This window comes from Globicephala melas, chromosome X, assembly GCF_963455315.2.
Source record: "Globicephala melas chromosome X, mGloMel1.2, whole genome shotgun sequence".
Lineage (NCBI taxonomy): Eukaryota > Metazoa > Chordata > Mammalia > Artiodactyla > Delphinidae > Globicephala > Globicephala melas.
Genome location: NC_083335.1, coordinates 67,870,760 through 67,892,312, shown reverse-complemented (window position 1 = coordinate 67,892,312; position 21,553 = coordinate 67,870,760). Strand labels below are relative to the sequence as shown.

The window sequence follows — 21,553 nt, the reverse complement described above, 5'->3', positions numbered from 1 at the left end:
AAAGCCAAGAGGAACCTCTGACACTGGCTCCCACCCCAGGCCAAGAGAGTAAGTCAAAAGCAGTATTGGATCCTGGTGAGCATAGGGGGCTAAAGCAGAGATTAGTGACATCATTGGAGACGTATGGGATGCAGGGGAAGAGGAGGTAGGAGAGCCACAGGGACGAAGAGAGTGGAGAAGGTGAGAAGAAGTTCTGGGAGTCTCTCTCTGGGGGAGGGAGGAAGGGAATGGAAATGGTGAGAGGGAAGACGGAGGCTTCCACTGAATCCACTGGTAATGTTTCCTAGGGTGCTGGTGGATGCAGGAGATTTTGCTATATCCTTCCTTATCCATTTTAACATATTTGAAATAGCACACCACGACTTAAAAAGTCACTGGGAGAAGTGGAAGAGGGCGGTATCCACAAACGGGCAGGCACCATCGGGGGCAGGCTCGAGGAGGAGGATTGCAGATTTACAGTGCACCCAATCTCCCCTGCTCTGAAACTTCTCCAGCACGGCCAGCTTCTCAGGTGCAGACCCAGAAAACTGGGCCTTTGAGTTCCACAGGCAAGAGGGGTTCAGACACCCCAGGACTCTCCAGGAGGTCAGCCAGAGCAGGTTGCAGGAGAGAGAGGTGACTGAAGACAGAGGAGTATGAACGGGAAGGAGCAGAAGGAAGGTATGGGAGGAATGGAGCGGTGTCAGAGTAGGAGTGGGGTGGCAGACACGGGAAATTCTAACACCCATGGGCCGTATAGAAACCAAGGGAGGCACCACTCCCCAGACATCAGTACTGCTCAGCTCAGGGGAGCTGAGAAGTGACAGCTCCAAGAAAAATTGAGAGACACCTGGCTATCCACACCCACCGCCATCACAACTGGTAGGCCTTGGTTGTGCGTCCTTCAAAACTTTAAAACATACTTGTACATATACTTAAATGAATTCTCATATATTACATAGGATTGACTGGTGTGTGTGCGTGTGCCCACGCACGCAAGTGATTTAACTTACAAACGTGAATCCAAAGCCATCGTTCTGCAACTTGCAGTTGGAAGTCAGGCGAATGCTTTTGAAAGCTGTGAGAATGGCCTGATGCATTCCGTTGGACTGCCACGCTTTATGCTACTGGATGCTAAGCCACGTTGCATTCATCCGTTTCCTTACTGACGGGAATTTGGAGCGTTCCCAGTTTTTCCCATCACCAACACCCTTGTGCATGTGTTCTTGTACACTACAGGTACCAGCGTGTCTCCGGAAGAAGTACCAGGCAGCGGACTTGCAGGAGCATAGAGGAAATAGATTCCTTCTTCCTTCCTTTTACAGATCTTGGGCTAAAAGCAAGGACTCTGGAGTCAGATAGATTGGTTTCAATCCTGCCGCTGATCCCCACGAGCCGAATGACCTTGGGCCAGTGGCCGAACCTCTCAGTGCCTGTTTCCTCACCGGGAAGAGGCCAGTAATAGTTGGTACTATAGTTAAAGGCGTGTCACGCGGATGCATTATTATTTATGCCCAGCGCTTAGAAGAGTGCCAGGCACAGAGTGCGTGCCGGCACTAAGTTGCTTTCAATGGATTCTGCCAAATTACCTCCCAAATGCGTCTCTTGCACCACCGCCACAGGGGTTCGCTCCTAACCTCTCCCACCCTCGGAATGGTTAAGCTCTTTGAAGGTTGTCAACCTAGTGTGTGAAACCCGATTCGTGGTTTTAGTTCACATCTCCAGGATCAGCGGTGGGGAGCACCTTTTGGGGTGTAACTGGCCACTGCGATTTCCTCTTCTTTGAATTTGCCTCAGAGAGGGGGAAGGGCTGATGGAGCGAGGCCAACCCCAAGTCTATCCGCCACACCCGCCTGCCAGGAACGTCTGCTGAGCCACATTTGATGGAGCAGTTGAGACAGAGACCTTACAGAACGAAAATACGATCCCTTTGCTCTCTGGCCGACCCCTGATCACTGACTGCGGGACTCCTGTGCCCATTCTCCTGTTGGGTCTTAAGGCTTGCGGTGCAAGGGAGGCTGGCAAATGCTTTCGGCGCGTGCTAGGCATCCAGCGCCTCCATCTTGACGTTTCATCCTCACCACCCCTGGAGCCCGGCGCCCTCACTCCCCGACGCCCTCGACCCCCTGTATAGATGGGAAACGGAGGCTCAGAGCTGTGACTCTAACCAGAAAGGGGAGGCGGGACAGGAGGAGGCGGGCCCAGAGGCTTGACAGAGGGAGGCACTCCCACCATCTCCTTCACCAGCCAACTGCCCAGACCGCCCACGGGCTTGCGAGCAAACCAGAGGCCCTCGGCCCCATTGGTTAGGTCTCGACGGGGGCGGGCGAACAAGGCGCCCGCTGGTTGGCGGGGGCAGGACCAATGAGGAGGCTGCGGCGCGGGCGTGAGAGGCGCGCTGAAAGTGGCGCGTCCTTTCTTTTGAGGCGAGCTCGTGCGGTGCGTGAGGTGGTTGACGCTCCCTTCTGAGCGCCGCCCGCCTAGCCCGCCGTGACCGCGACCGCGACTCGGGCCATCGACCGTCGCCCCGGTTCCGGGGCCGCCCGGGTCGCGACATGAGCTCCCCGGATGAGGTGTATGTGTGGGGAAGGCGTGTCCGCCCAAAGGTCAGGGAGCGGGCCGGCGTCCGCATAGCCGGCCCCGCAGTCCCGCCGGGGCCCGACCCAGGCCCGGAGTCTGGGGAGCCGCGGAGCGGCAAGGGCGGAGGCGGCTTCCCGGACCCCGAGGGCTTCCAGTCGAAGCGGGAGATGCTGGAAGCGCGAGGGCCTGTGCTGTGGGGCCGCGAAGGCGGACCTGGCTCCCCAGATGAGCACACGAGGGACCTCCTGGACCTGATCGACGAGTCTGAGGCGGCCAAGGAGGCCAACCTGCAGCAGCTGACCGACCAGGACGTGCTGGGCGTCCGCAGATACCCGGACCCCGAGGGCTTCCAGTCTGAGCGGGAGATGCTGGAAGCGCGAGGGCCGGTGCTGTGGGGCCGCGAAGGCCGACCTGGCTCCCCAGAGGAGCACACGAGGGACCTCCTGGACCTGATCGACGAGTCTGAGGCGGCCAAGGAGGCCAACCTGCAGCAGCTGACCGACCAGGACGTGCTGGGCGTCCGCAGGTACCCGTCCCCGGAGAGCTCCACCACCTTCAAAGAGTCCACCGTGTGGACACTGCGCCTCGAGGCGGGTCCCGGCGGTCGAGGAGCGCCCGGCCAGAGCTGTGGGGAGGCGCCGACGGCTCCAGCCGGCCCTCTCCACCTCGGTGGGCCTGAAGCGGGCCGGGCCTTGGGGAACCCTAAGAGAGGCACTAAGCGTAGGTTGAACGTGGCTGCGGATCGCCAGCGGCGCTCCGCGGAAGGCCTGGCCTGGCTGCTGTCCGACTCCGAGTCCTCAGATGAATTCAGTGAGACACAGCTGATGACGGTGAGCACTTACCGCAGAGGAGGAGGCCAGGCCAAGCCCAGCAGACCCGAGGATCCCGGGGACACTCCCAGACACTCGAAGTTCCAAGTCAGGGAGAATTACCGTCACGTGACAGGCTCTTCCCTGTCCTGGGCTCCGCGAGGACTCTCTTCGGTTGTGGAAAGGCAGGGCGTGGGAGAGCAGGGCATCTCTTCCCCTAAGAAAATGCAGAGCGTGCTGTGGGGCAAGGGGGGCAGCAAGCCCAGCTACCCGGGAGCTGCTGCTGCTGCTGCTGCTGCTGCTGCTTCTGTTTCTGCTGCTGCTGCAGGTGGCCTGCCGCAGGTCACTCCTAGGAAGAACGGAGCCCAGGAGAAGAAATCCGTCGGGGAAGCATCCAAACTTGCCCTGGGGGGAACCTTCCGTTCCCGGGGGCAGCGAATCTCGGCAACTCCCGTGGAACCGGCCACCTTCCCCCCAGTCTCTGGTATTCCGCTGCCTGGGAGACCCAAGAGTTATACCTTGGTCCTTTCGGGAACCAAACAGTCCAAGCACAGTGGCGCTGGGAAGAAATCCGTGGTCAGGTGGGCAAGGGAGTCTGAGGCGGTGGCGGGAGAAGATAAGGACCCAAATAGAGACCCAGCCCCAAAGGGCCAAGTGAGTAGGCCATGCTCCTCCTCTCTCCCCACTCTTCCCCCCCCCCACAGCACCCAGGGCACACGTCTTCACCCATGCTGCCTCTGTCCACCCCTCAGAGGTTAGCATTGGGTGCCCCTCGGTCACTGGGTCATTACGATGCCAGATCGGGCTCCTTTTCCTAGGGACAAACATTAAGGTAGCACTTCGGGTGTCCTGGGCCCGGTTCTCCACCCTTGGCCTCTTTCCAACCTCCTCTGAGAGACTTGGGCTGGGATGGAAGGGAGGACTGGTAGCTGAATTGGGTCGGGGGATCCCTTAAAAGCTTCCCTGGAAAGCCTCAGTATTTAGACTCACCAGCTTCCTGAATCCTCCTTCCTAGCTGTTCCCCAGACCTTCCTTGCAGGGGGCCTGGGCTTTCTCAGTGTCCCACTGTTGTGCCTAGATCAGCTCTGCCTGCTGGCCTGGGGCTGACTGAGGGAGAAAGTGCTGAGGTCAGCCTTTCAATTCCCTTCCCAATTCCCTGCCTCACCCTGGCCCGAATCACACAACTCTCTCTCTCTGTCTCTCTCTCTCTCTCTGTCTCTCTCTCTGTCTCTGTCTCTGTCTCTCTCTCTCTCTCTCTCTCTCTCTCTCTCTCTCTCTCACACACACACACACACACACTTCCTTAGTCCAAATCGGTGAGAAATTTTTGTTTCAGCTGCTAACTCACAGGCCAGGGACATCTTGTCTGCGCATGCATCGTAGAAAAGCCAGCAGTGGCGACGTCAACACCAGAGGCCCCCAAGATCCAGGAAACTCAGAACCCTTGGCCCTGAACCAGGGAGAAGTCATGCCCAGGGGGCCTGCCCCCTCAGGTGAGTATCGTGGGTTTGATATGAGGGGAGGGAAGAGGGGTTGAGGACAGAAACGTCTGCCTCTGTCTCTGCCGGGGGCACAGCCTTGCTCCCAGGCAGCTTCTCCCACAGGAGATGGGGTGCTGAGAGGGCTGTCCTTGAGCCACATCATCCTCTGAGTGGGGTTTGTGCGGCCGGGGTGATCGGTGGCAGTGCCGCAAACAGCTGCTCCGAGTGTAGACTTGCAGGGGAACAGCCTTTTCTGTTATGTCCTGTTCGGCCACATTGCTCTCCCACGTGCTGGCTGTGGCTGCAGCTCTGGGAGGGTCGAATCCAGAGCCACATTGTTTGGGGACCACAATGGCGAAATGGCTGCCCCCGGGGAACAGGGGAAGCAGGCCCAGAGACAAGGTTCCGGCTGCTGGGCAGAGCAGGGGCGGCTGGTTGCCAGCAGAAGATGGTGCTGCCTCACCTCACTTTAGAGCCCGCTTGGCCCTTTCCACCTCACTGGGAGCCTGGGAAGCTGGATTGTGTGTCCTTTCCCTCTCAGGTGACCAGGGGCCACTTGACCATCCCCCAAGACCGGAAACGCAGCAGCAGCCACTGGGAACGCCCTGCTGTCCTTGGGTAATGCTTCCTCTGCATCCTGGAAATGCAGGCCCAAACTCGAGGGTGGGATCTGGGTCCAAGTTCAGCTGACATGTGTGGGCTCCCCCTCCCCTGCCCCCATCACGTACCCCACGGAGGGAGCCCACCTCCTTTCCACTGAGGAGCCCTTGCCAGTCTGACCACCCGGCTTTGGGGTGGAGGGCCCAGGGGAGAGGAGAAGGTGGAGGGGAGAGGAGAAGGTGGAGGAGAGAGGAGGCCAGAGTATACTAATCATTTCTCTTCCTCCTCTGTCTGCTGGCCTAGTGTCTCGAGCTAAAGAGAGAAGTAGACGAACTTAAGGAGCAACTTGGTATGAGGAACCAGGGCCGGAGAGCGGTGTCTTAGTGAAGAACCCGGGTGGGCACCTGGGGTGGGGGTGGGCTGCAGGTGCGGTGGGCCTGGGAGGGACGATCATCCCTTTGGGGAGGAGAACCTCTCAGGCCTGGCCCTGGAGCTGGCTGTGCATGTACAACTGGGCATGTGTACAAATAGCAAAGTACTGTCTGGACTGCATGCACACTTTGACAACCAGACCAGTCCTAGGGAATGTCCTTCTGATAGGACTTTTAGAGATGCCTCGTTGATTTTTCCCTTGAACTGCTGCTTGGTGTGGCTTCTAAGGTTCTTGTTGGATTGTTTGTGTGTGTGACAAGTTCTGAGTGGTTGTGGCACGGCCCACAGCATGAGAGCTGCTGGCACATTTTGTTTCCCTTTAGGAACCAGTTCCACATTCAATTTGGGTGGTGGGGAGTGATCAGGCCCAGAGCTCTTTGCATCGGGTCTGGAGGGGTTTCAGGTATCAGGGCTAGGCGGTTCCTCACGGGGATAGGGGGACGGGCTTCTGTATCCCTCTGTCTGGAGCGCCTGCTAATGCCTGTCCCTGTTGCAGCCGCCATACAGTACCTGGCTGACAAGTTGCAGACCCTTTGAAGTGAGTGTTACACACACCGTACCCCTTCCCACAGTCCTGGCTGTTGAGCAGGGCTGGGGGCTGGCCCTGGCTTGAGGCTCTTCCCTGACTCTGCTGTTTCACAGGTTGAGCCCAGCGTCTTCCTGCAAGAGGAGCAGCTGTTTGGGGCCCTGGAGCTGTGGCCAAGCTCGTTCCCTCCTGTTCTGCCTCAGCTAGGGCTTCCTCTCGCCCCTGTTTTGCCCCCGCCCCGCCCCAGTTTCACAGCAGTTTCCAATTAAAGTACCTCTCATATTCTGTGTTCTGCCTTCTCTCTGGAGGGGTAAGGGTCGGGGTCGGGGTAGGGGGCCGGGGCGGGGCGCTGCTCTACGTCAGAGCATTTTCCAGAACGGTATCTGTGGCATCCTGTGGTGGGGACTCTGGGCCAGCCTCTGCTACCATCCCTGCAGTCAAGCCAGCGGAGTGTCCCAGGTCTGGGTCCTGTGTGTGCTCTGCCTGGCCACATTGGCACGTCCTCCCTTTCCCCCGAAGGCCCTCTTCTAGCTCTCTCCAAACGCCCCTCCTCCTCTGGGGTCTGGCGGTTCCCATTCATCTCTGCCATTCACCCTTCCCATCAGCAGGAACTCATGACCCCCTTCCAGAGCTCCAATCTGGAAGCATTCACATCCTCCCTGCCCTAGCCAGCTGACCACCCTCCTCCAGCCGGGTCGTCTGTACACCCTTGAGTGGAATTTGGCCCATCAGGTTCTATGGCTAGTGTGGTTAGTAGGTCTGTGTTGTTGCATGGTCCCCGTCAAATACTCTTCCACCAGCCCCATGACACACATTTTCCTGGAAATGATATTTCCGTGTCCCAGCTCAATCTCCCAGACTGCCTCTTTAGGACACATGAGATTGAGTCTGAACTCCATGTTCGATTTCCCCCTCACTCGAGGTTGGGGAGCACTTCCTTCCCTCAGCCAGGACCCAGGGCTGTACCAGCCTGAGACTCAGAGGGACAGACTTGTGTTTGAGTGAGGCAAGGGTGGTTGTGCCTGACACCCTTCCCGAAAGACCGGTGTTTTACTACACAAAAGGGGGTATGATGGTAGATTGGCCATTCAAGGTTGGTGACGGTGTGTCCCTGTGTGTGAATAAATGTAATCAGGGGTAATCTCCCTTGAGGGAGAAAGATGTGATTCAGGGAGTAAAGGGAGTAGAGGCTGGTCCAGGTTCTGTAAGGCATTGAATGAGCAAAAGCAAGGGTCGGATCTGTTTTGTTCAAGGGTTGTCCTTAAATTCCCAAAACATAGGAGGGGGATGATGCAGAAGTCACCAACCCCCACGACAGGCTGTCGGGATGCTCGAACTGTTGGATTCGCTGGAGGTGGCTCTCGATCCTACTCTGTGATCCTATGATGTCTGACAACTACTGTGGGTGTGGATGGAATGAGATTGGGAAGGGTGGCTCCTCAGAGTAGCTCATCTTAGAATCAGGGGACCCATATATGAGGCCACCCAACATGAGCTACCCGGGACAGGGGCAGGATGGGCGCAGTGAGGATGGGAAGTAAGGAGTGACTGCACCTGGACAATGGGGAGCACTTGGGTCCACCCTTCCCCCATATTCTCACCCTGACTCCCTTCCAGAGTCCATGGCATGAGCTCAGGTGGACAGACCACAGGTGGGATGGGACAGTCACAGACCTCAGGGTCAGAAAAGAACGTTCGTGGGACTTAATCCTTCGCCTCAAATCCCTCCCTGGAGAAGATGGGCTTGATTGCTGCCCAGGCCTCTGGCTGGATTCCTAGAATGTACCCAGTGCCCCACCCAGCCTGTACCAGGCTTATGTTCTAGCCCCTCTTGCTCCGGCACTGCTCCCCACTGAGCTGAGGCCATTACCAATGAGTGTGTGTGCACTTCGAGGAAACAGAGCTAGCTTAGACCTTGGACCTGCCTCTGACCAGTAGAGACAGTCATTCCAGGTCATGTGTCCCTGCAGACACTCTGGAGAGAGTGAAGCTAACTACAGGCTGGAGACAGCCATCACAGGAACTCGCTTCCCAGTGCACACTATGGATGTTAATAGAATGTTAACAGAATGTTCATAGAAACCTTATTCATAGTCACCCCAAACTGAAAGCAATCAAGATGTTATTCAACAGATGAACGAATAAAACCATACATCTATAAATGAAACATTCTTTAACAATACAAAGGAAGGAACTCTTGATACATGCAACAACTTGGATGAATCGCAAATGCATTATGCTAAATGAAAGAAGCCAGTCTCAAAATGTTACATACTGTGTGATTGTGTTTGTATAATATCTGGAAAAGGTAAAACTATAGGGATGGGAAACAGATCACCAGTTATCAGAGGTTTGGGATGGGGGAGATGGTTTGACTACAAAGCAGCAGAATGAGGGAGATTTTGGGGCTGATGGAACTGTTTTGTATCCTGATTGTGGTGATAGTTACACAAATCTGTCCACGTGTTAAAACTCATGGTACTGAAAACAAAAAAGTTAATTTTACTATGTAATAAATCAAAATATATGTAACTAAAAAAATTAAATGTGTCATACATAAAGGCTTGGGAATCATAATGGCATGCAAAATAGTACCAGCATTCTCAAAAGTGACATTGAAAGTCAGAAAACTTTTCAGCCTGAAATTATATATCAGCTATCAAATAAGCATGAAATTAAAGGTAATATTAAAGGTAATATTTGTTCATGCAAAGTCTTAAAAGAAATTATCACCCATGGTACCTGGAGAATGAGTCCCATCAAAACACTGTGGTAAACCAAGAACAATGAAGACATTAGTTCTAGGAAGCAGAAGATCCCACTTAGGGGTTTGGTAAAGGAGTGTTCTAGGAGCAACACTCTAGGCAACCGATAAAGATTGAAACTGGGTCCAGGAAAGTGATTTCCAACAACAAAGGAATGGACATAGTTGAAGATTGAGAAAATATTGCCAATAGGCCTATGACAGAAATGTAAGCTCTTGAGGGAAGGAACGTCATCTGTTTTTCTCAGTGATGTAGCACCATGTGTTAGAACAGTACCTTGTCAGCCCTCAATAGAGAATTGTTAAATGGAAAGGAGAGAAAGAGTGAATGACAAGAGAGGAATTTGAGACAGCAAGTATACACTGACTCTTAAGGAGTTTTTATGTGAAGGTGAGCAGAGAAAAATGGTGTCGCTTGAAGGGAAATTGGAATCAAAAGAAGGTTTTCTTTAATTGGGAGAAACGACAACATACTTGTATGCTGATAGGAATGATCCAAAATAGAGAAAACTATTTATGAATGAGGGAAGTTTGTTTCTGATTGCCTGTATACTCTCAATGAAATGGGAAGCAAGGTCATCAGGTGAGAGCGAAGGTGGTCCATGATCAGCAAGTACCCCCTCAACTTTCCCGGATCATCTTGTGATCTTCTTCTTTCTTTTAAAAGTTTATTTATTTACTTGGCTGCGCTGGGCCTCTGTGGCTGCGCGCCGGCTTTCTCTAGTTGCAGTGAGCAGGGGCTACTCTTCGTTGTGGTGCGCGGGCTTCTCATTGCAGTGGCTTCTCTTGTTGTGGAGCATGGGCTCTAGGCACGCAGGCTTCAGCAGTTGTGGCACGCAAGCTCTAGAGCACAGGCTCCAGTAGCTGTGCCGCACAGGCTTAGTTGCTCCGTGGCATATGGGATCTTCTGGGACCAGGGATCGAACCCGTGTCCCCTACATTGGCAGGCAGATTCTTAACCACTGTGCCACCAGGGAAGTCCCGTGATCTTCTTGTATGGAACTTTTCATAATAAAGTGCTGTTGAAAATTAAAAAGAAGTGCTTTTGTTCGTTAAAAGGTATGATAAAAAGAGTGAAGGCAAGCTAAAAACTAGAAGATATTTACATAACACGAAATCATCAAAGAATTAAAGTATAGAATACATAAAGAACTTCCACAAATAAATATGCAAACAACCCAAGGGGAAAATGGGCAAAGGACACTAAATGAACACCTCATAGACAAGAAAATCCCCAAGGCCAAGCATATGAAAAGCTGCTCAATATTATTACTAATATTATTACTAATCAAGAAATTGCAGATTAAATCTACAATGAGACACCATTTCACTATCACAAGATTGACAACAATTTTGTACTTTGTTAATATCAAATGTTGATGAGGATGTGGAACAGTTAAACACTGTTGATAGGAGTAGAAATTAGCATGACCCCATTGTAAAAACTCTGGCATGATCTAGTAATGTTGGAAATCTTCTTTCCCTATGAGATGACAATTTCAGTCCTAAGTATGAGCACTGGAACACAGCTTCCCAGCCATTTGATTCTATGGCTCACACAGAAAATGATGATTGTATGGCATACAGGAGTAAGATGACAAAGTTGTTCAGGGCCAGAACCAAGCGGTCCAGGGGCTGCTGTCTGGCTGTCTCTGGAGATGAAGGCCTCAAAGTCCCAGGTCCAAAAGTTGGAAAGCTCTGCCCTGGAAGGCTCTTGTACGTGGGCACCAGGAAACATGCACCAGAATGTTTATAGTAGCGCTATGAATAATATCTGCCCAAATGGAAACAACCCAAATTACCCATTGACAGTAGAATGGATACATAGGTTGAGATACAGTTGATTCTTGTTATTTGTAGATTCCATACTTGCAAATTCCCCTATTTGCTAAAATTCATTTTTAACCACAAATCAGTACCAGAGTGCTTTCCTCCTCGTTCGAGAGAGCTGTGAAAAATTTGAGTTGGTGGAATATGTTCCCAACTGAGGTCAAACAAGGTGACGCCCTGCCTTCTGGTTTCAGTCTCATACTGCAAGCAAGTGTCCTTTTCATGATTTATTTGGTGCCACATAGTTTGCATTTTTGTGCTTCTTTGTTGGTGATTTCATAATTAAAGATGGCCTCCAAGCTTAGTGCTGAAGTACTGTCTAGTGTCCTTGAGTGCAAAATGACTATGACGTGCACTCAAGAAAATATGTGTGTTACATAAACCTTGTTCAGGCATGATTTATAATGCTGTTGGCTGTGAGGTCAGTGTTAATGAATCAATAATATTTGTATTAAATAGAGTGCCTTTAAACAGAAACACACATGAAACATGATTACGCAGCGATCAGTCGATGAAAATGTTGTGACCAGCGGATGGTAGGAACTTGAAATTATATTTCCCTTAGGAGCAATGTTTCAGGATTGCCTAATTCAGTGTTCATGGCAACTTTATAGACTGCAAATAACTATCATGATAATGAGAGTCTACTGTATATTCATTTGGTGGAACAGTGTACAGCAATGAAAATGAACAAGTGCCTGCCACATGCGACAACAGGGATGAATCTCAGTTACACAGTATCACACGGGAGAAGTCAGAAACAACACAAATGATTCCATTTACATAAAGACCAAAGGATGCAGCAAAACCAACGTTGTTAGGAATATGAACCTATGTAGAGAATAACTAAAGAAAAGGAAGGGAACGCTGAAGACAAAGGATAGAGGTTACTTCTGAGGAGGGTGAAGGGAAAGGAATTGGAGCTTCCATGCAAGGAACTTCTAAGGTTATGGTGACGTTTGAAAAAACACTGCTATAAAAGTTTACTGAGGGAATGAATGGCTCCCAAGTCTGTATCTCTCTCTAGCTTTGACCCCTCACTGGTGTTCCAGAACCAAATTTCTAAGTGCATTCCACCTGCATGTCCTATAAGAAACACAACCTTAATGTATCCAAAATCCCATCATTTCCCTCCCAATCTTTCTTTACTTCCTGTGTCCTTATGCTCCCCACCACAAAGTCACTCAAAACGGAAATGTTAGTCACCTTTGACTTCTGCTTCCTTGTGGTGGCCATAGAAACATGCCCCTCCGATCCACTGCAGGGAACATAGTAGATTGGCAAGTGCCAGCTGCCACTTCTCTGGCACCACCATTGTTTGTGCCAAGATCCCACATCCTCTGGGTAGCTCCCAGCCAGTGACTGAGCATGGCAGGGGCATACTGCTTCAGGACAGGGACTCCTCTAAATGGCAGCTGTAGGGTGGGGACTCCACATGAGCCTGAACAAACTAAACTAAACGGAACTAAAGTTTACTGTTAGAACGAAACTGCATCTGAGATTCTTCTTATCTGACCCTCCTTTCCCCCACGTCTCTCTTACAGACGTCAGACCCGCATCGCACCCTGAAGAAGAAGACTCATTCCTGCTCCTTCTCCTTTATCCTTCACATGCCATTCTCCCATCATGTTCGTTCATGTCCAATCATGCCTTGGTGTCCGTATTTTTGGAGGACCCAAACTAACAAAAGTGGTACCAGGAGTGGTCTGAGAAGTTAGCTATAAGATGGGGTTTATGGACCAGCTCACTCACTGCCCAAATGACAAAGAGCGTACCATTTTGAGTGTTATGTGGGGCATGGATAATCTCTAGCACAAGGTTACCTCCTGATTCCTTAAGGTTTTATCCATACGTACCTTGAAAAATATCCCAGTGGAGGGTCTTACTTGTGGCCTGTGAGATGATTCAGGCCTTTGAATGGTAGGGAGGGCACTATGTCTATAGGGAGGGCAGAGGCGGCTGTTCATCACTGTTATACTGGCGCCCTGCAAAGACATAATGAGAAACTAAGGGACATTACCAAACAGTTAAGGGCCAAGTGTAAGATTCATGGGGTTTTCTTGGTGGCTTACAAAATGCCCTTGCCTCCTGCAGAGACAGCTGAGTAGCTCACAGATTATGCGATAACAGTAAGTGCAGAACTCCAGAGATGTATACATCCTTGACAAACACAGGCCTGTTATGGGAAGGTCAGGGCCCTTTTTGGAAAAACTTCAGACTCTGAAATGTAGGCCGGGTATATTGGCATGGATGTCTCCAAACGTTGGCTTATCAGATCCAAACGTCCTGAGGCCTCAAAGCTTGCAGGGTGGCCCTTCCTTCCCTAGCAAGAGCTAACACATGCCCTGTGCTGGTAGATGCTACAGAGTCTGCTCCCCCACAAAGTGACAGACGCCTCTCCCAGGGAAACCCTCATCTCTTCTCCATAAACTCACTGGGATATGCCGAGCCTGATAAGGGGAAAAAGAAATTATACACCAAGAAATAACAAGCCTGTACTGGCAGCAGCAGGGCAATATCCCTGGGATTGGATTTTGAGGGTGCTGGATCAAGTGGACAGGAATATAAGAGTGGATAAGCAAGTTTTGCTGAGCGGAGGCGCTTTCTCATGCCATGGGATTTAACACACGGGCAAGGACTCCAGGAGGTGGAGGAAATTCACTGCCAGACTGGCCCTTTGAAACTTTGAGAAAGTGATGGCCCATAAGGAGAGAAGTGGAAATGCCTGCCTTGGATTGGCAGATGGCAGAGGAAGGAACAAAAAGGTTGAGTGATGCAGACATGCTAGAACGGACAGAAAAGGTGAGGCCAGTCACATGGCCTCATGGTTATGTCCCACTGTAGGGCTGAGAGGACACATCACTCACCAAAGCCATCAGGAGTGTTCTGGTGAGAGGGGCCCCAGCATCACTAGAAGTTTGGTGGTTGCTCCCCTCTGGAGGCCAATGCCAATGATGGAAGGAAAGTGGTCCCGACCTGGGCTCATTACCACCCATGGGAGCCAACGAATTCTGACATAATAGAGGGCAGAGGGCAGCTCTTAACCAAGAGATGCCAGCAGACCACATTTCCAGTAACGACCAGCAAGCTCAGAGGGGCAGTCAAGAGTGCCTGCTTGACCGGCAGAAAGCTGAGAAGATGGCTCAGACAGCATGGCTCCCTAGGGGCAACGACAGCCAGCAAAAGGCAAGAATGCAAGAGAAGGAGGGCCATCATCCCGCTAAAAAGCCACAGTCTCCTGCTCAGTTCCTGGTCCTGAGCCAATTCAGAGACTGGCCCCACTGAAGAGGTGGATGAGTCCTGAGGAGGAAGGATCCAGAAACAAGGCAGTGGGTTATGACCGTCCCTAAAGAGAATGACTGCCGGTTCTCAGGTGACTGTACCCGGAGGCTAGAAAAAGACCCAGACACTTCTACTACTACTGGACACAGGATCTGAGCTGACATTGATCCAGGAGGCCCAAAGTGTCATGATGGGGCCCCATTAGAATGGGGCTTATGAGGCCCTGACATTAAAAGGAGTTGGGAATAGAGACCGGTTCACAGTGAGCTGAATGGGTCCCTGGACCAAAATAGCAGTCATTTCTCCACTCCCCAAGCTGATAATGATAAGTGATGCACTTGGCAGTTGGAGCAATGACTTCCACATTGGGTCACTGCTCTGTGGGGTAAGAGCTATCCCGGTGGGGAAAGCCAAGAGGAACCTCTGACACTGGCTCCCACCCCAGGCCAAGAGAGTAAGTCAAAAGCAGTATTGGATCCTGGTGAGCATAGGGGGCTAAAGCAGAGATTAGTGACATCATTGGAGACGTATGGGATGCAGGGGAAGAGGAGGTAGGAGAGCCACAGGGACGAAGAGAGTGGAGAAGGTGAGAAGAAGTTCTGGGAGTCTCTCTCTGGGGGAGGGAGGAAGGGAATGGAAATGGTGAGAGGGAAGACGGAGGCTTCCACTGAATCCACTGGTAATGTTTCCTAGGGTGCTGGTGGATGCAGGAGATTTTGCTATATCCTTCCTTATCCATTTTAACATATTTGAAATAGCACACCACGACTTAAAAAGTCACTGGGAGAAGTGGAAGAGGGCGGTATCCACAAACGGGCAGGCACCATCGGGGGCAGGCTCGAGGAGGAGGATTGCAGATTTACAGTGCACCCAATCTCCCCTGCTCTGAAACTTCTCCAGCACGGCCAGCTTCTCAGGTGCAGACCCAGAAAACTGGGCCTTTGAGTTCCACAGGCAAGAGGGGTTCAGACACCCCAGGACTCTCCAGGAGGTCAGCCAGAGCAGGTTGCAGGAGAGAGAGGTGACTGAAGACAGAGGAGTATGAACGGGAAGGAGCAGAAGGAAGGTATGGGAGGAATGGAGCGGTGTCAGAGTAGGAGTGGGGTGGCAGACACGGGAAATTCTAACACCCATGGGCCGTATAGAAACCAAGGGAGGCACCACTCCCCAGACATCAGTACTGCTCAGCTCAGGGGAGCTGAGAAGTGACAGCTCCAAGAAAAATTGAGAGACACCTGGCTATCCACACCCACCGCCATCACAACTGGTAGGCCTTGGTTGTGCGTCCTTCAAAACTTTAAAACATACTTGTACATATACTTAAATGAATTCTCATATATTACATAGGATTGACTGGTGTGTGTGCGTGTGCCCACGCACGCAAGTGATTTAACTTACAAACGTGAATCCAAAGCCATCGTTCTGCAACTTGCAGTTGGAAGTCAGGCGAATGCTTTTGAAAGCTGTGAGAATGGCCTGATGCATTCCGTTGGACTGCCACGCTTTATGCTACTGGATGCTAAGCCACGTTGCATTCATCCGTTTCCTTACTGACGGGAATTTGGAGCGTTCCCAGTTTTTCCCATCACCAACACCCTTGTGCATGTGTTCTTGTACACTACAGGTACCAGCGTGTCTCCGGAAGAAGTACCAGGCAGCGGACTTGCAGGAGCATAGAGGAAATAGATTCCTTCTTCCTTCCTTTTACAGATCTTGGGCTAAAAGCAAGGACTCTGGAGTCAGATAGATTGGTTTCAATCCTGCCGCTGATCCCCACGAGCCGAATGACCTTGGGCCAGTGGCCGAACCTCTCAGTGCCTGTTTCCTCACCGGGAAGAGGCCAGTAATAGTTGGTACTATAGTTAAAGGCGTGTCACGCGGATGCATTATTATTTATGCCCAGCGCTTAGAAGAGTGCCAGGCACAGAGTGCGTGCCGGCACTAAGTTGCTTTCAATGGATTCTGCCAAATTACCTCCCAAATGCGTCTCTTGCACCACCGCCACAGGGGTTCGCTCCTAACCTCTCCCACCCTCGGAATGGTTAAGCTCTTTGAAGGTTGTCAACCTAGTGTGTGAAACCCGATTCGTGGTTTTAGTTCACATCTCCAGGATCAGCGGTGGGGAGCACCTTTTGGGGTGTAACTGGCCACTGCGATTTCCTCTTCTTTGAATTTGCCTCAGAGAGGGGGAAGGGCTGATGGAGCGAGGCCAACCCCAAGTCTATCCGCCACACCCGCCTGCCAGGAACGTCTGCTGAGCCACATTTGATGGAGCAGTTGAGACAGAGACCTTACAGAACGAAAATACGATCCCTTTGCTCTCTGGCCGACCCCTGATCACTGACTGCGGGACTCCTGTGCCCATTCTCCTGTTGGGTCTTAAGGCTTGCGGTGCAAGGGAGGCTGGCAAATGCTTTCGGCGCGTGCTAGGCATCCAGCGCCTCCATCTTGACGTTTCATCCTCACCACCCCTGGAGCCCGGCGCCCTCACTCCCCGACGCCCTCGACCCCCTGTATAGATGGGAAACGGAGGCTCAGAGCTGTGACTCTAACCAGAAAGGGGAGGCGGGACAGGAGGAGGCGGGCCCAGAGGCTTGACAGAGGGAGGCACTCCCACCATCTCCTTCACCAGCCAACTGCCCAGACCGCCCACGGGCTTGCGAGCAAACCAGAGGCCCTCGGCCCCATTGGTTAGGTCTCGACGGGGGCGGGCGAACAAGGCGCCCGCTGGTTGGCGGGGGCAGGACCAATGAGGAGGCTGCGGCGCGGGCGTGAGAGGCGCGCTGAAAGTGGCGCGTCCTTTCTTTTGAGGCGAGCTCGTGCGGTGCGTGAGGTGGTTGACGCTCCCTTCTGAGCGCCGCCCGCCTAGCCCGCCGTGACCGCGACCGCGACTCGGGCCATCGACCGTCGCCCCGGTTCCGGGGCCGCCCGGGTCGCGACATGAGCTCCCCGGATGAGGTGTATGTGTGGGGAAGGCGTGTCCGCCCAAAGGTCAGGGAGCGGGCCGGCGTCCGCATAGCCGGCCCCGCAGTCCCGCCGGGGCCCGACCCAGGCCCCGAGTCTGGGGAGCCGCGGAGCGGCAAGGGCGGAGGCGGCTTCCCGGACCCCGAGGGCTTCCAGTCGAAGCGGGAGATGCTGGAAGCGCGAGGGCCTGTGCTGTGGGGCCGCGAAGGCGGACCTGGCTCTCCAGATGAGCACACGAGGGACCTCCTGGACCTGATCGACGAGTCTGAGGCGGCCAAGGAGGCCAACCTGCAGCAGCTGACCGACCAGGACGTGCTGGGCGTCCGCAGATACCCGGACCCCGAGGGCTTCCAGTCTGAGCGGGAGATGCTGGAAGCGCGAGGGCCGGTGCTGTGGGGCCGCGAAGGCCGACCTGGCTCCCCAGAGGAGCACACGAGGGACCTCCTGGACCTGATCGACGAGTCTGAGGCGGCCAAGGAGGCCAACCTGCAGCAGCTGACCGACCAGGACGTGCTGGGCGTCCGCAGGTACCCGTCCCCGGAGAGCTCCACCACCTTCAAAGAGTCCACCGTGTGGACACTGCGCCTCGAGGCGGGTCCCGGCGGTCGAGGAGCGCCCGGCCAGAGCTGTGGGGAGGCGCCGACGGCTCCAGCCGGCCCTCTCCACCTCGGTGGGCCTGAAGCGGGCCGGGCCTTGGGGAACCCTAAGAGAGGCACTAAGCGTAGGTTGAACGTGGCTGCGGATCGCCAGCGGCGCTCCGCGGAAGGCCTGGCCTGGCTGCTGTCCGACTCCGAGTCCTCAGATGAATTCAGTGAGACACAGCTGATGACGGTGAGCACTTACCGCAGAGGAGGAGGCCAGGCCAAGCCCAGCAGACCCGAGGATCCCGGGGACACTCCCAGACACTCGAAGTTCCAAGTCAGGGAGAATTACCGTCACGTGACAGGCTCTTCCCTGTCCTCGGCTCCGCGAGGACTCTCTTCGGTTGTGGAAAGGCAGGGCGTGGGAGAGCAGGGCATCTCTTCCCCTAAGAAAATGCAGAGCGTGCTGTGGGGCAAGGGGGGCAGCAAGCCCAGCTACCCGGGAGCTGCTGCTGCTGCTGCTGCTGCTGCTGCTTCTGTTTCTGCTGCTGCTGCAGGTGGCCTGCCGCAGGTCACTCCTAGGAAGAACGGAGCCCAGGAGAAGAAATCCGTCGGGGAAGCATCCAAACTTGCCCTGGGGGGAACCTTCCGTTCCCGGGGGCAGCGAATCTCGGCAACTCCCGTGGAACCGGCCACCTTCCCCCCAGTCTCTGGTATTCCGCTGCCTGGGAGACCCAAGAGTTATACCTTGGTCCTTTCGGGAACCAAACAGTCCAAGCACAGTGGCGCTGGGAAGAAATCCGTGGTCAGGTGGGCAAGGGAGTCTGAGGCGGTGGCGGGAGAAGATAAGGACCCAAATAGAGACCCAGCCCCAAAGGGCCAAGTGAGTAGGCCATGCTCCTCCTCTCTCCCCACTCTTCCCCCCCCCCACAGCACCCAGGGCACACGTCTTCACCCATGCTGCCTCTGTCCACCCCTCAGAGGTTAGCATTGGGTGCCCCTCGGTCACTGGGTCATTACGATGCCAGATCGGGCTCCTTTTCCTAGGGACAAACATTAAGGTAGCACTTCGGGTGTCCTGGGCCCGGTTCTCCACCCTTGGCCTCTTTCCAACCTCCTCTGAGAGACTTGGGCTGGGATGGAAGGGAGGACTGGTAGCTGAATTGGGTCGGGGGATCCCTTAAAAGCTTCCCTGGAAAGCCTCAGTATTTAGACTCACCAGCTTCCTGAATCCTCCTTCCTAGCTGTTCCCCAGACCTTCCTTGCAGGGGGCCTGGGCTTTCTCAGTGTCCCACTGTTGTGCCTAGATCAGCTCTGCCTGCTGGCCTGGGGCTGACTGAGGGAGAAAGTGCTGAGGTCAGCCTTTCAATTCCCTTCCCAATTCCCTGCCTCACCCTGGCCCGAATCACACAACTCTCTCTCTCTGTCTCTCTCTCTCTCTCTGTCTCTCTCTCTGTCTCTGTCTCTGTCTCTCTCTCTCTCTCTCTCTCTCTCTCTCTCTCTCTCTCTCACACACACACACACACACACACACTTCCTTAGTCCAAATCGGTGAGAAATTTTTGTTTCAGCTGCTAACTCACAGGCCAGGGACATCTTGTCTGCGCATGCATCGTAGAAAAGCCAGCAGTGGCGACGTCAACACCAGAGGCCCCCAAGATCCAGGAAACTCAGAACCCTTGGCCCTGAACCAGGGAGAAGTCATGCCCAGGGGGCCTGCCCCCTCAGGTGAGTATCGTGGGTTTGATATGAGGGGAGGGAAGAGGGGTTGAGGACAGAAACGTCTGCCTCTGTCTCTGCCGGGGGCACAGCCTTGCTCCCAGGCAGCTTCTCCCACAGGAGATGGGGTGCTGAGAGGGCTGTCCTTGAGCCACATCATCCTCTGAGTGGGGTTTGTGCGGCCGGGGTGATCGGTGGCAGTGCCGCAAACAGCTGCTCCGAGTGTAGACTTGCAGGGGAACAGCCTTTTCTGTTATGTCCTGTTCGGCCACATTGCTCTCCCACGTGCTGGCTGTGGCTGCAGCTCTGGGAGGGTCGAATCCAGAGCCACATTGTTTGGGGACCACAATGGCGAAATGGCTGCCCCCGGGGAACAGGGGAAGCAGGCCCAGAGACAAGGTTCCGGCTGCTGGGCAGAGCAGGGGCGGCTGGTTGCCAGCAGAAGATGGTGCTGCCTCACCTCACTTTAGAGCCCGCTTGGCCCTTTCCACCTCACTGGGAGCCTGGGAAGCTGGATTGTGTGTCCTTTCCCTCTCAGGTGACCAGGGGCCACTTGACCATCCCCCAAGACCGGAAACGCAGCAGCAGCCACTGGGAACGCCCTGCTGTCCTTGGGTAATGCTTCCTCTGCATCCTGGAAATGCAGGCCCAAACTCGAGGGTGGGATCTGGGTCCAAGTTCAGCTGACATGTGTGGGCTCCCCCTCCCCTGCCCCCATCACGTACCCCACGGAGGGAGCCCACCTCCTTTCCACTGAGGAGCCCTTGCCAGTCTGACCACCTGGCTTTGGGGTGGAGGGCCCGGGGGAGAGGAGAAGGTGGAGGGGAGAGGAGAAGGTGGAGGAGAGAGGAGGCCAGAGTATACTAATCATTTCTCTTCCTCCTCTGTCTGCTGGCCTAGTGTCTCGAGCTAAAGAGAGAAGTAGACGAACTTAAGGAGCAACTTGGTATGAGGAACCAGGGCCGGAGAGCGGTGTCTTAGTGAAGAACCCGGGTGGGCACCTGGGGTGGGGGTGGGCTGCAGGTGCGGTGGGCCTGGGAGGGACGATCATCCCTTTGGGGAGGAGAACCTCTCAGGCCTGGCCCTGGAGCTGGCTGTGCATGTACAACTGGGCATGTGTACAAATAGCAAAGTACTGTCTGGACTGCATGCACACTTTGACAACCAGACCAGTCCTAGGGAATGTCCTTCTGATAGGACTTTTAGAGATGCCTCGTTGATTTTTCCCTTGAACTGCTGCTTGGTGTGGCTTCTAAGGTTCTTGTTGGATTGTTTGTGTGTGTGACAAGTTCTGAGTGGTTGTGGCACGGCCCACAGCATGAGAGCTGCTGGCACATTTTGTTTCCCTTTAGGAACCAGTTCCACATTCAATTTGGGTGGTGGGGAGTGATCAGGCCCAGAGCTCTTTGCATCGGGTCTGGAGGGGTTTCAGGTATCAGGGCTAGGCGGTTCCTCACGGGGATAGGGGGACGGGCTTCTGTATCCCTCTGTCTGGAGCGCCTGCTAATGCCTGTCCCTGTTGCAGCCGCCATACAGTACCTGGCTGACAAGTTGCAGACCCTTTGAAGTGAGTGTTACACACACCGTACCCCTTCCCACAGTCCTGGCTGTTGAGCAGGGCTGGGGGCTGGCCCTGGCTTGAGGCTCTTCCCTGACTCTGCTGTTTCACAGGTTGAGCCCAGCGTCTTCCTGCAAGAGGAGCAGCTGTTTGGGGCCCTGGAGCTGTGGCCAAGCTCGTTCCCTCCTGTTCTGCCTCAGCTAGGGCTTCCTCTCGCCCCTGTTTTGCCCCCGCCCCGCCCCAGTTTCACAGCAGTTTCCAATTAAAGTACCTCTCATATTCTGTGTTCTGCCTTCTCTCTGGAGGGGTAAGGGTCGGGGTCGGGGTAGGGGGCCGGGGCGGGGCGCTGCTCTACGTCAGAGCATTTTCCAGAACGGTATCTGTGGCATCCTGTGGTGGGGACTCTGGGCCAGCCTCTGCTACCATCCCTGCAGTCAAGCCAGCGGAG

The 21,553-nt window shown here is 54.0% G+C and overlaps 2 protein-coding genes across 2 annotated transcripts; both read left to right on the top strand.

Moving 5' to 3' along the window:
* Window positions 1-635: 635 nt before the first annotated feature.
* Window positions 636-6,418, top strand: LOC132594466 (uncharacterized protein CXorf49 homolog). Its single transcript, XM_060292038.1, has 7 exons — window positions 636-660; window positions 2,464-2,831; window positions 3,039-4,022; window positions 4,705-4,861; window positions 5,391-5,467; window positions 5,753-5,798; window positions 6,378-6,418. Exons 1-7 carry the CDS (start codon window positions 636-638, stop codon window positions 6,416-6,418), a joined length of 1,698 nt encoding a protein of 565 aa, XP_060148021.1.
* Window positions 6,419-15,324: 8,906 nt separating this feature from the next.
* LOC132594465 (uncharacterized protein CXorf49 homolog) lies at window positions 15,325-21,113 on the top strand. Its single transcript, XM_060292037.1, has 5 exons — window positions 15,325-15,349; window positions 17,153-17,520; window positions 17,728-18,711; window positions 19,400-19,556; window positions 21,073-21,113. The coding sequence occupies exons 1-5, from the start codon at window positions 15,325-15,327 to the stop codon at window positions 21,111-21,113; spliced, it is 1,575 nt and encodes a 524-aa protein (XP_060148020.1).
* Window positions 21,114-21,553: the final 440 nt, after the last annotated feature.

What these genes read in the sequence shown, in the direction of transcription:
- LOC132594466 (XM_060292038.1), top strand. Translation starts at nt 636, where the DNA reads ATGAACGGGAAGGAGCAGAAGGAAG. An exon ending in CAGGGGGCCTGCCCCCTCAG is followed by an intron (nt 4,862 to 5,390) that starts GTGAGTATCGTG and finishes TTTCCCTCTCAG; the next exon opens with GTGACCAGGGGCCACTTGAC. An exon ending in GAACGCCCTGCTGTCCTTGG is followed by an intron (nt 5,468 to 5,752) that starts GTAATGCTTCCT and finishes CTGCTGGCCTAG; the next exon opens with TGTCTCGAGCTAAAGAGAGA.
- LOC132594465 (XM_060292037.1), top strand. Translation starts at nt 15,325, where the DNA reads ATGAACGGGAAGGAGCAGAAGGAAG. An exon ending in TGATCGACGAGTCTGAGGCG is followed by an intron (nt 17,521 to 17,727) that starts GCCAAGGAGGCC and finishes GCGGCCAAGGAG; the next exon opens with GCCAACCTGCAGCAGCTGAC. An exon ending in ACCCAGCCCCAAAGGGCCAA is followed by an intron (nt 18,712 to 19,399) that starts GTGAGTAGGCCA and finishes TTTTTGTTTCAG; the next exon opens with CTGCTAACTCACAGGCCAGG.